This window comes from Acomys russatus, chromosome 8 (assembly GCF_903995435.1).
Source record: "Acomys russatus chromosome 8, mAcoRus1.1, whole genome shotgun sequence".
Classification (NCBI taxonomy): Eukaryota; Metazoa; Chordata; class Mammalia; order Rodentia; family Muridae; genus Acomys; species Acomys russatus.
Window position 1 is genome coordinate 66,455,319 of NC_067144.1, and position 11,680 is coordinate 66,466,998.

The following is an 11,680-nucleotide window of genomic DNA, read 5'->3' on the forward strand; positions in this document are numbered from 1 at the left end:
CACAGAAAGCTACATTTTTGATAGAAAAGAAATTTCCTGCAGTGCTATAGAAATGACTGGCATGTACTTAGGACTAGAACTGTGTCGTGTCCTTGCCATGTGGCAATATTCTAAGATAAAACGGACTTTATTTCAGGAGATGAGGAGCATAATTAAAAATACTTTAGTGGGCAGACACTTGAGGAGGCTGGTAACATAGTAGATAGTAAAATGTCTGCTGCACAAGGGTGGGAAGATCAGTTCCGGTTTGAGTGCATCACTGTTTGGCCGGTCTGTCTGCCTTGCGGACGTGTTTGACTTCTGAACACTTTCCCAGGCCAGGAGTGTCAGGTGGACTGTTAGCTCTTGTTGGGGTTGATTATGTAAAAACTGGAGAACAGAGCCACCCCCACCCGCCCCGCTCCTTTTTTTTTTTTTTTAAAGACAGGGTTTCTCTTTGTAGCCCTGGCTGTCACTTTGTAGGCCACGCTGGCCTTGAACTCAGAGATCCACTTGCTTCTGCCTCCCAAGGGCTGGGATTAAAGGCGTGAGCCACCACACCTGGCCAGAGGCCTACGTTTTAAGGATTTATTTTATTTAGATACATATGTATGTCCCTGTATGGGTCCGTGCATGTGTGTTCTGAGGTCCACAGAGAGCACAGGCGTTGGATCCCCTGGAGCTGGAGATACAGGCAGGTGTGAGCTGCCTGACGTGGGAGCCCGACACATAACTCAGGTCCTCCTCAGGGTCAGGGAGCAGTCTGAACCCCCTGAGCTGTACCTCCAGCTCCAAGGTCTGCGCTCTTTTATAATGTGTTAAACTCTCTGAAAAATGTAACGGGTGTCTTCACCTGTAGCTACTGCGCAGAGCATGTCTCCATTGTTGTCGTTGTAGTGGTTCCTAATGTTTTCTATTTTACATTCTAGGTGAAGCTGCCATTTAACGCTCAACGAATAATTTCGCTCTCACGAAATGATTTCCAGTCCTTGTTGAAAATGCACAAACTGACCCCAGAACAGCTGGACTGCATCCATGACATCCGCAGAAGGAGTAAGAACAGAATTGCTGCGCAGCGCTGCCGCAAGCGGAAACTTGACTGCATCCAGAACCTTGAGTCAGAGATCGAGAAGCTGGTAAGTGGGAGGGGCTGGTAAGTGGGAGGCACTGGTAAGTGGGGAAAGCTGATAAGTTGTTAGTTACTAAGTCCCATACCTTTCTGTTGTAGAGTAGATAGTTACTTAAATTCCCAGGTAAGATTCCGGGTTCAAATACCATTTAAAAGAAATTAGGACATGTTCAGAAAGATTAGAAGATACAAAATGATGTTTTCTTTTGACTGTTTTGATTGTGTATGCATTCTACAGTTTTACTAAAATGTGTAGGTGGGAAACTATTTCTGGAAATTTTATTTTTAATGATTTTTTTTTTCAATTTAATTACTGTTCTATCTAATCCTTAGTGGTTGAATAAAGATTAAAGCAATTACACAGCACTTTAATCTATGATGTTTGATGCCTGTAAAAGCTTATTTTCCGGTTGGGTGGAACTGTGGACCTGAATTACCTGTTTTGGTTGATACCAAAACCAAGCGGATGAATAAGTGTGTCCCTGCCAAGGGGGAAGTTTGGATGTGCTACTGTGGATTGAGGAGAAGGCTTTGCACTCAGCACAATCCTCAGCGCGAGGAGCACCTGCTTGCTGGACCACTCTGCGCTTGCATCAGCACAGAGTACATTAGAGGATGTATTAATTTGTTCCCGTTTCTGTTTTCCTCTTGTGGTCGTTGGAAGGAAGCATCGTTTGAGAGGCCAGATACGGTGCTAGGCCAGCCGAGGGCTACATATGGGCCAGGCAACAGGGCAGCCGCCTGGAGACAGGACAAAGGGTCTTCAAATACTAGTTCTGTGTTTTTGCTAGTCAAGGGTGAAAGTTTAAAGTTGTGTTTATAAGCGGCCTTCAAGCATGTAATTTTGAGTGAGAATAGAAACAGTATAAGGTTATAAAAAGAAGTCTTTATGGTTTTAAGAGTAGTTGAAACATAATATTTTTATTATGTGTGTGCTGTGCACATAAGTTAGGGAGAAGGTACTGTATAACTGTAAAGGGATGAAGGGGAAATCGGGTGAGAACATAGACCAGAGCCCTAGGACCACAGAGCAGACTCACACAGCCAGCAGGGCCTACGCATGCCTTTACGCTGTAGTCTCTCGTATGTCCCAGTTCAGTGCTGGCTGAGCCAGCAGTGTTGCTTGTTGGTTACTGCAGTGTACTGTTGGCTTACAGGGACTATTTTAGGATTGAACTAGAGTGCTTGCTTCTGCTTCCTCCACTACGATCTCTCCTCAGCTGGTCATCACTTACAGTCCTCTGTAACAATTTACCCAGTTTTCTCACACTCCTAAAGATATATAAGACTGAGGAAGACTTACTTTATTTTATGCACAGGGAATGTGTTGTGTGTTTGAGAGAAGCCTTGCAGTTCCCCGTTGCCTTGCTCAAAGGGCCCATTTTGGGGACTGAAGGCAGATACTAGGTTGGTGGGTAACTTTTTTTTTTTTTTTTAGCAGAATTCATTTATGTAGGGTGGTGAGGAGGGTAGGAGATGCAGTCTAAGGTGTGGGTGGGAGAATGTTATTTACTATACAGTTACGATGTTCATTTGCAAGGAACAAATGATTTCATGTGTCAGAAGGACTTGCAACAATTACCTACTGTAGAGTGAGAGCCAATAAATACCAGCTAGTTCTTGTTATGGCTGCTTCATAGTTTACTTACGCTCAGTAAGTAAACTTCCTTCCTGATGTCTCCTCCTAAATTGTGTGGTAATTCACTTGCGAGTGCTAGGATCAACACCCCAACCACAAGCAACTTCCAACAGCCCACCGTCTGGAGAAGTCAGGGAAGGGAGCCAAGGCGGGAACCTGGAAGCGAGAGCGGAGGCAGAGGTCACACAGGAGTGCTGCTTATGGACTCGCCCTCCATGGCTTCGCCCAGCCACCCAGGCCAGCTGCCCTGGGACAGCACTGCCCATAGTGGGTGGAGCTCTTCCTCATCAATAACTGATCCCAAGAGTGCCCCAGCCCTTCTGTCACAACTGTTTTCTCACTTGAGGTCTTTTCTGGGATGACCCTAGTTTGTGTGAGGTTGACAGAAAAGTGACCAGCTCAGCTGTGAACTCTGAGTGGACCTGTGCCCTCTTCCTTTGAGCCCCGAAGGGCTCCTTTCATCTACAGAAAGACCACTGCATCCCAGTGCAAGGCTGGGATCCCTTTGTGTGACCTCAGCAACCAAACTAGCTAGTTTCCGGTTTACCTGTTGCATTGATAGGGACTCTGGCTACCAGAACTGGAGACCATCCGAAGAGTGGACGGAATCATCAAGCTGTTAGGTGGTAGAGTCTAGAGGGCAGAGTCAGGTCTTGTGAGTTGTGTGGGACCACACCAGGAACCCATGAGAGGGTTGCTCCTGGCTCCCGAGGGATTCGTGAGGACGGGTAGCATTTGCCGTCAGCTCTTAATTCCCTGAGAGGAATAGGGAGCACTGGCCTCATGAGGCTTAGTGTCCTCAGGTGTGACTAGAGAGCAGAAGCCATAGCAGAGAGCTGAGAATCCTGCTTTTTCAGAGCTGGCCAGGCAGGTGGCTGGCGGTGGGCTGCTGTGGGCACAGCTGAGTTCCCTCACTGGCCGCTTTCCACAAGCCCATACCTGGAGAGGCCTGTTGGCTTATGTGTGGTGCTGTTGGGCTGTGGTTGTCCATCCCTCAAACCCCGCTCAGTCTTTACCACTCTCGTTCTGGTCATTTGTACAAACCCTAGTTGCACAAGCGAGGGACATACATAGGACAGATTTCTGCATTGCCTCACACGTCTTTCTCCAACACAAAAAAGGGAGGGGAGCAGAGAGTGCTTATCAGTGAGAAGACTCAGGAAGCTGGCACACATAAGAGATGTGATGTTTAAAGTACAGATGTGAGCTGTACAGTGGCATCATGGCCGTGCTTCCCTGAACCCGACTTTCCACACTGGAGAACCTCATGGGTGCCTCTCACTGTGTGGAAGGTGAGGCAGGGGAAGGGAAGCTGCAGGAGAAAGTGGGCAGAAAGTGGTAACAGTAGATGACTCCCAGGCTAGCAAGCTGCCCCGGTGAGCAAAGAGCTTGGTGCCAAGCCCGATAGCTTGAGGTTCACCCATAGGACCCACATGATGAACTGAAAGAATTGTCTCAACTGGTCTCTGATCTCCACTTATGGCACATGATCCTCCTCCAAGTAATAAATGTAGTGGTACTAACCGGTGCCCCACCCTGCAGGGTCACTGACAGGGAGGAGTGCGAGTTATCTACTGTGTGCAGAGATACGGAGACAGACAGTCCAAGAACACTGCTTTGCACCTATTTCTGCAAGGTGAGCCCTTCTCAGCAGAGACCCGGGCTGCTCCTCAGGACTGAGCTGGAGGAACCAGTGCTGTCACAAGATAGGTTCTGTGTGTGTCACACCCTGAAGTCCCACCAGAGGGGCAAGGTGTGAAGGTGTCAACAGGAACACTGATATTGCTGATCTGTGCAAGCTGGACCAGTGTATGTGTCTTGGGTTTTGTTTGTTTGTTTGTTTTTTGAGACAGGCTTTCTCTGTGTAACAGTCCTGGCTGTCCTGGACTGGCTTTTGTAGATCCAGCTGGCCTGGAACTCACAGTGATCCACCTGCTTCTGCCTCCCAAGTGCTGGAATTAAAGGCGTGTGTCATCACAGCTAGCCTATCTGTCTCAGTTTTTAATGAAATACTTTACAAAGGGAAAAAATTAAAATAGAGAAAGGAAGGCCAAGGACATAGAGAAAATACTTTGTAGTTGTGCAGTATTTCTACTCACTTTAGATACAAACGTGGACTGTATGCCAACCTCATTTTTCTTTTTTTTATTGTAAGCTAAATGTTATTTCAAGAGTCCAAACGTTTAAAGAAAAACTTAAAAGTATCAAATAAACAACTTATAATAAACTAGGTTTACTACTGAAGCAAACAACAAAACAAAACAAACAACAAACGAAAAACAACAACAACAAACCCCAAACACATTCAAACAGTATAGCTTGAATATACAGTTGTAAGGGGCCCTGGTGTACACAGTAATGCTCCAGGACTCGCTCACTTGCCCTCCAACCCAGAGCAACGTCTAATCTGCACGTGCCCGTGCAGGCGTGCGTTCTTCTGAGCCGTGTCTTCGCTGAGCCCTCTTGTGTTTAGATAGATGCAGATATGGAAATGCTCACAGCTTCAACAAGAAACACGTCGTTCAGATTTGCAGGCCAGGAGGGAACAGGAGACAACTCAGCCCAGCTGTGTTGCAGGCAGCACCATTTTGACATTTGGACAGTGGCCCAGGTGCCGCCTAAGACATTTTTTAGAACATGTTCCTGTTAAGGATCACGTGACTATAATCTTAAGAAGTTAGCTTGTGTTTGAAGTTGGGGTACTCAGACACTGTTTTTCCGACCCCGGGTACTTAGCCTAGGGCCTGGTGCATGTTAAGTAAGTGCAGAACTGTTGCCACCTCCATTTTAGGCCGAGTCTCCCTTAAGTTGCTTAGGTTCGCTTTCAACTTCTCCTTTGGGAGGTGCTGATAACAGCTCTACAAAGCAATTATGTTGGCTTCCTTTTGTTTACTATGTATCAACTATTCTGACTGGCCATGGTAAATTTATATTTTAAATTAGAATAAATAGAAACACCCATTAACTGCCGCAGATGTGGATGGGCAGGAGTTGCTTGGAGTATGAGGAACAGATGGAAGATTCTAGAACTCATGGTATACCTGGGCACAAGTCATCTTCTGTGAGACATTCTTATTTTTAAAAGTGTGTGTTGGGTATATGTGTATCTGTGAGTGTGTGCATGTGTGTGAGTGTATGCGCGCGCGTGTGTGTGCATTCACATGCATGCCTGTGTGTTTGGTGTGTGTCCCCATGTGCTCCTGAGAGGCCAGAGGAGGATATCAGGTGCTCTTCCCCATTGCCCTCTGCCTTTTCCCCATGAGACAGGGTCTTTCACCAAATTTGCAGCTGGCTGTTTTTGTTTTATTTTTTTAATTTTTGGCTGGTTGGCTGGCCAGCTAGTCACAGCAATCATCGTAAGGCCCCTTTCTACCCCCACTGTTGGGGCTACAGAGTATCGGCCACACTTAGCTTTTTAATGTGTTTTCTGGGGATTTGAACTCAGGTCCTTATATTTGTGCAACAAGCACTCTTAACCCACTGAGCCATCCTCCCAGGCTCTTCCTGGACATTTTAATGTCATCTCTTACTTAGTGGGACAGGTATATGACTAGGGAGGGACCATATAGATAGTTAATATAGAATTACATAAAGTCTATGATCTTCATAGCATCTCTTAAGCAATGGTTCTGATTGGTGGGAGGAAGCCCGGGGTCACTGTCGCAGTCCAGCAGCACTTGGCTTCAGTGTGCTGCTAGTTCGAGTGGCTTCATCTCAGTTAAATGGAGGGACGCAGACTTGAGTATTGCAGCACCTGAGTAAAGGGTCCTTTTTGTTTCTATTCCCATTAGGATGGGCTTCTGAGAGGTTCAGAGAAGAGAGGGGACAAATGGTTTTAACCATGGTCTTTCTTGGGAGGAGGAGTTAGTGCTGTTCCTGACACCTGCAGACTGATTTTATCTGAGTCTGTAACTGACAAATTCTGTGTAAGAGGAAATGTAAACCCAGCGTACACACAAGATGTGCATGCTCATTCTTGACCTGCTCTTATTATTGTTTGGAAAGAAACCTAGAAATATAAAAAATTGAAGAATTCCTTTGCAATATAAAAATTTACATTATGCTTATAACAATGGAATTCCTATTCATTTCCTACTTTAAAATATTATATAATTTTAATATTTTCCACTGTAGAAATATTTTTGTATGAAGCTGTAATAGTACGTATGTATCTAGAAAGCTCTTACTATTTCTTAAATTGTTTTCGTGTCAGAAGGGAACCTAAAGTATGCAGGAATTATCTCTGTGAAGTACCCCATCTCAGTATTCTCCAGCAACGTCAGCTATCCGGGACCTGTCAGGGAGCAGAAAGTAGACAGAGGTCACCTCTGGTTCCCTAAGACAGTAATCATATAATTTTCACAGGCAGAACCTTTGACCTTCTGGTAACATTTATTTACTCTCACGTTACAAGCAGCTTGATTATTAGGTTGCCCAGCTCATAGCAGATTAGGGGTGAAATGGTAGGACGTGAAAGAGGAGGCAGTTTGCGGTGAGACCTGATGTGGGCAGAAGGGTTGTGGTACACTTTCTTGTAGAGATTAAAAAAATAATAAAAGAAAAAACAAAAAACCCTCACTAATGAAAACAATAAATCCAGAATTAACCCCTTCGCTCCTTAAACTATAGGACTCACCTTCCAGCCATCTTATCTATGGCTCTGCTGAACTCTTACTCCTGTTTACCAAGTCCCTACGTATGGATTATGTAGCATGAGGGTGCATACTTAAAAACATTGGCCGAATCTTGGTCTCACAGTGACATCTCAGGAAAGCAGACAGTATCTAGGAACACTTGGTCTCCACACAAGTCAGGTCCACACTTACCCACAGTTCATACCCAGACCCTAGACTGTTGTTTGTCTTGGAATCATCCCAGAAGCCAGGCCAGTTGATCCCCAGCGACAACTCCTCCCCTACTCTGCCTTACTTGACACGTCAGTGTGTCATTTACAAGTATAAAGATGTTCAGTGGTGTGCACACCCATGTTCGCTTTCTACAGTGTGACAAGTTGTGAATTCCAGCATAGGCCTGACTCTAGGAGTTTTGGATGAAGGATTACGAGCCTTCGGTATTTACCGTGTGTGGGTTCAATTGTCAGCTTACGTGTTCCTTGTGCGTGGTACTATAGTACATTACACGAGGACACTGCCATCCACGTGCATGTTACACACCGAGCACACCCCCCCCCACTCCCCTTTCTCACCTCCTATTCCCGTTAGTCTCCTTTATTCCTCTAGACTTGTTTTGTTTCTGCTTTCCACGTGATTTCCACGTGTCGGTATAAAAATCTAGGATCTGCTTACGAGAGCACATTAGTGTTTTGAACACTGGCTTCATTCCCTTCATGTAAATTGCAGTTACATCTGTTTTCCTGCAAACGACATAACCTCGTTTTTCTCTGTGACAGAAAAAAGTTCCATTATGTTCTTAAATATCACCCCTTCCTCTGTGGTCGCACACTGGGTTGGCTCCATGACTTAGCTGTCATGCCTAGTGCTGCAGTAAGCAGTGATGTGCAGGAGGAGTCTGTGCTGAGCTGACGTGGGTGTGCCTTTGAGTTGGTTGAAAAGGAAGCAGTCCATATGGTCCTGCCGAAGGAGAAGGCATTGTAGGTACTGCATGTTTGACTGCAAAAAACACGAGCCATTGTCTTCTTTCTCTCTCTCCCCCCTCTGCGCAGCAAAGTGAGAAGGAGAGCTTGCTGAAGGAGCGAGACCACATCTTGTCAACGCTGGGTGAGACAAAGCAGAACCTGACCGGCCTTTGCCAACAAGTGTGCAAGGAAGCCGCTCTGAGTCAAGAGCAGATTCAGATCCTTGCCAAGTACTCGGCCTCAGACTGCCCGCTTTCCTTCTTAATTTCTGAGAAAGGAAAAAGTCCTCCTGGTGGTGAACTAGCCTTTGCTTCAGTTTTCAGCATGCCTGACATGCCTCCAGCTGCACCCCCTCCCTGTGGGCGAAGGAGCAGCGAGGCCGGCCAGGAGCCCGTGCGGGAGTCCGAGCCTGTCCCTGCAGCTACCCTGGAGCGGGCCACGCTGTTGGAGCCCTGTCGGCCGAGTGCCGGGATCTCAGACTTCTGCCAGCAGATGACTGAGAAGTGTACGACAGATGAGTGAACCGCATGAGTGAGCTGCAGCCCGTGGTTTCCTGCTGAAGTTCTGGCATCGTCTTGAGAGCCGACTGTGGCCGTGTCTTCTTGCTTAGCAGTCCTGCTTCCTCCTGGTAGCTTCCTATTGAGGGGATTTCTCTTTCCAGTGACCCTGAGTTCTCCTTGAGTTTCCCAGGAGACATGACATGATTTACCTCTTGGATGCCGAAGAATCACACGAGAAACTGTAGAGTCACCAAGTAATGATCTCCCAGTATTCAAAATGACTTTGACAGTGGCAGCTGCAGCATCCGCTTCAGCAGCCTGAAGCATGTGCCCATGGTCCTCCTGAGCTGCAGATAATCTACTGATCAAAAAGAAAACTCTCTCCCTAAGCCATGCAATGGTCATCTACCCAGAAAGGATATGCCAGCGCTGTGTTTGTCTAGAGCTATAATGTGGGAAAGAAATGCCCTTTGAACCTGGACTCTCTGTTCCTCAGCTCCACACAAAGTCCAGCATGGGCAGGACCTGGTGAGCGAGGCTCCCCGGCAGGACCTAGTCAGAGGCCACAGCTGGCCTGAGCTGGAGGCCTCTGCTCGCCTCAGTATTGACTAGAATTTTAGGCCGCACATACAGTAGATAGGTGTCATTTTCTCTGTTCTCACTTTTGTACACCCCCCCCCCCTTTAGTCTCTGCGATTCCTAGGTTAGGGACTTTCTGTTCCCTAACTTTATTGTCCCATGGAGGAAGAAGTGGGAATTAGGCCAAAGTGGCCCAAGTGTGCACAAACCAGACAGAACCATAGTTGCTGTGGCCCCGGAGAGCTTCACGGCACATGAGGCTGTTTATCCGTCTCATTGCAGATCACTGATGCCCAAGAGGGCATTGGGGTCAGAGCGAAAGGAATGGCTGCGCTGACCAGAAGTGCAGCTCATCGGCATCCTAGTGGAGAGCTGGTTTGCAAAAAGCCTTACTGGAGGCGAATGTGGACCCGCAGCTCTGCTGGTGCTTGAAACGATCAAATCTGGTCTCAGTCCATCATGGGTTTGCCCTCGGAAAGTCAATCTTGTCCTTAATTAATGTTGGCCGAAGAGGAATTGATCATAATGTGAGCAGTTACCCCATAACATTTTGCAGTGATTTTTTTAAGCCATTCTGGAATCTCACACTGTAGACCTCAGCAGTGGAAACAAAACATTGTATATACAGGTTCAATATCCCTATCCAAGGAATGTGAAATGCCTTAAAATTGGAAACTGTTCCAAGTACCGAGCTGATACCAGATGTGGGCTCTTCCAGTCCTGATCTCACGAGGCAGGTCACAGTCAAGACAGGACATTCAGAATCTTCTGAAAGCTACTTTATATGTCTAAGGTACATAGGAATTTCATAAGACTTTGGGAAGGGTCCGACCCTCATTAACCTTCTGTAGAAGTGGATTATTTGAGAACAGGAAAAGTTGAAGCACCTCTGTCTCAAAACATCTCCAATAAGGGATGCTCCCAGCAGCACTTGTAGTCCTGTGTCGGGGTACAGAGGAGCAGTCAATAGGACGTCATATCTGAAAGACACACTTACCTTCACTGCATGCTGTAGCTACTGAAGGGCCTAGGTGGGGGGAGGGGGAGAGCAAAAGAACGTTAAGTGCACACACTACCCTGAGTGTGGTATCAAGTCGGTAGCAAGCTGATGTTTGCTATAAGCTATGGGGACCAGCAACAATATTTCATAATTTTCATAGTAAGTTGTCAGATGTTGCCCTTTTTTTCTTGGGGTGCAGGGAAGGAGGCAGGGTAGTATGTATTTCATCTTTGGAGGATAAAATTAAATCGGAATTTAATTTGTGGAAACTTTGAAGAGGCCATTCAGTTGGCCTGGGAGAGAATGCTCACTCTGTGATGATGCATCCCATGTTTTACAAAAGGGTTGTGTGTACATGTCCCCCCGCAGCTATTTGATACTTGTGATATTAGATTTCAATTTAGCATAAAATAATATGAAAACTTCTCTGGTTTACAACGTGTAACATCTTATAGAAGCCAATGGAACCCTTGACTTCCTACCTCACTGTGCACTCAGCTGTCTGTCATCAGTTTCTGTGTGTACATATGTCAGACCTTTTGCTTTAATGTAACTGTACATATTTGCTTTGGAAAATTACTTAACCATCTTATGGTGAATGAAACCCAGCTCTCTCCTCAGTTCAAAGGTTGTTTTGTTTTGTTTGTTTTTCGAGACAGGGTCTCTCTGTGTAACCTTGGCTGTCCTGGACTGGCCCTGTAGACCAGACTGGCCTCGAACTCACAGTGATCTGCCTGTCTCTGCCTCTGGAGTGCTGCGATTACAGGTGTGCGCCACCACGCCTGGCTTTTTTTTTTTCTTTTTTTTAAAGACACTTGGTTTAAATTTCTCTCTACATATGAACCGTTTAGCATTAAGGGTTAATTTTAATGGTGTCTGGTAATTGGCCAAGTGTAATATTTCTTAAAATTTAGCATTACTTTTAACAGCCAGCATGTAATACAAGGAACTACACTACCTCATACCTTCCTGATTTTCAAGTTGTATTAGATGGACAGGAAAGATTTTCCTTTTGTCTTCTGGCCACAAGGTGGGTAAGTTTTCTATATATTGCACAGCATTATACATTTATGCCTATTTTAACATGAACTTCTAAAAACATTTTTAAGAAACTTCATTTAAGGCAATATTTTTTGGGGGGAGGGGATTCCGAAGACAAATGATAGGATCATATGTGTACAGCGTATGCCTTTTCCTTCATGCAGAGTTTTGACAATGTTTTTAGTTGGTGTTTTGCATATTCACACAATCATGGCTC

General features: G+C 45.8%; 1 protein-coding gene across 4 annotated transcripts in view; it reads left to right on the forward strand.

The window, feature by feature from the left end:
- Positions 1-9,228, forward strand: part of Bach1 (BTB domain and CNC homolog 1) — a 35,702-nt gene extending 26,474 nt beyond the window's left edge. For all 4 annotated transcript variants that reach the window (XM_051150179.1, XM_051150180.1, XM_051150178.1 and 1 more), the window contains 2 exons: positions 909-1,115; positions 8,431-9,228. In XM_051150179.1, coding sequence (XP_051006136.1) covers positions 909-1,115; positions 8,431-8,865 — 642 coding nt within the window. In that variant the 3' untranslated portion in view covers positions 8,866-9,228. The remainder of the gene's footprint in view (positions 1-908; positions 1,116-8,430) is intronic.
- Positions 9,229-11,680: the final 2,452 nt, after the last annotated feature.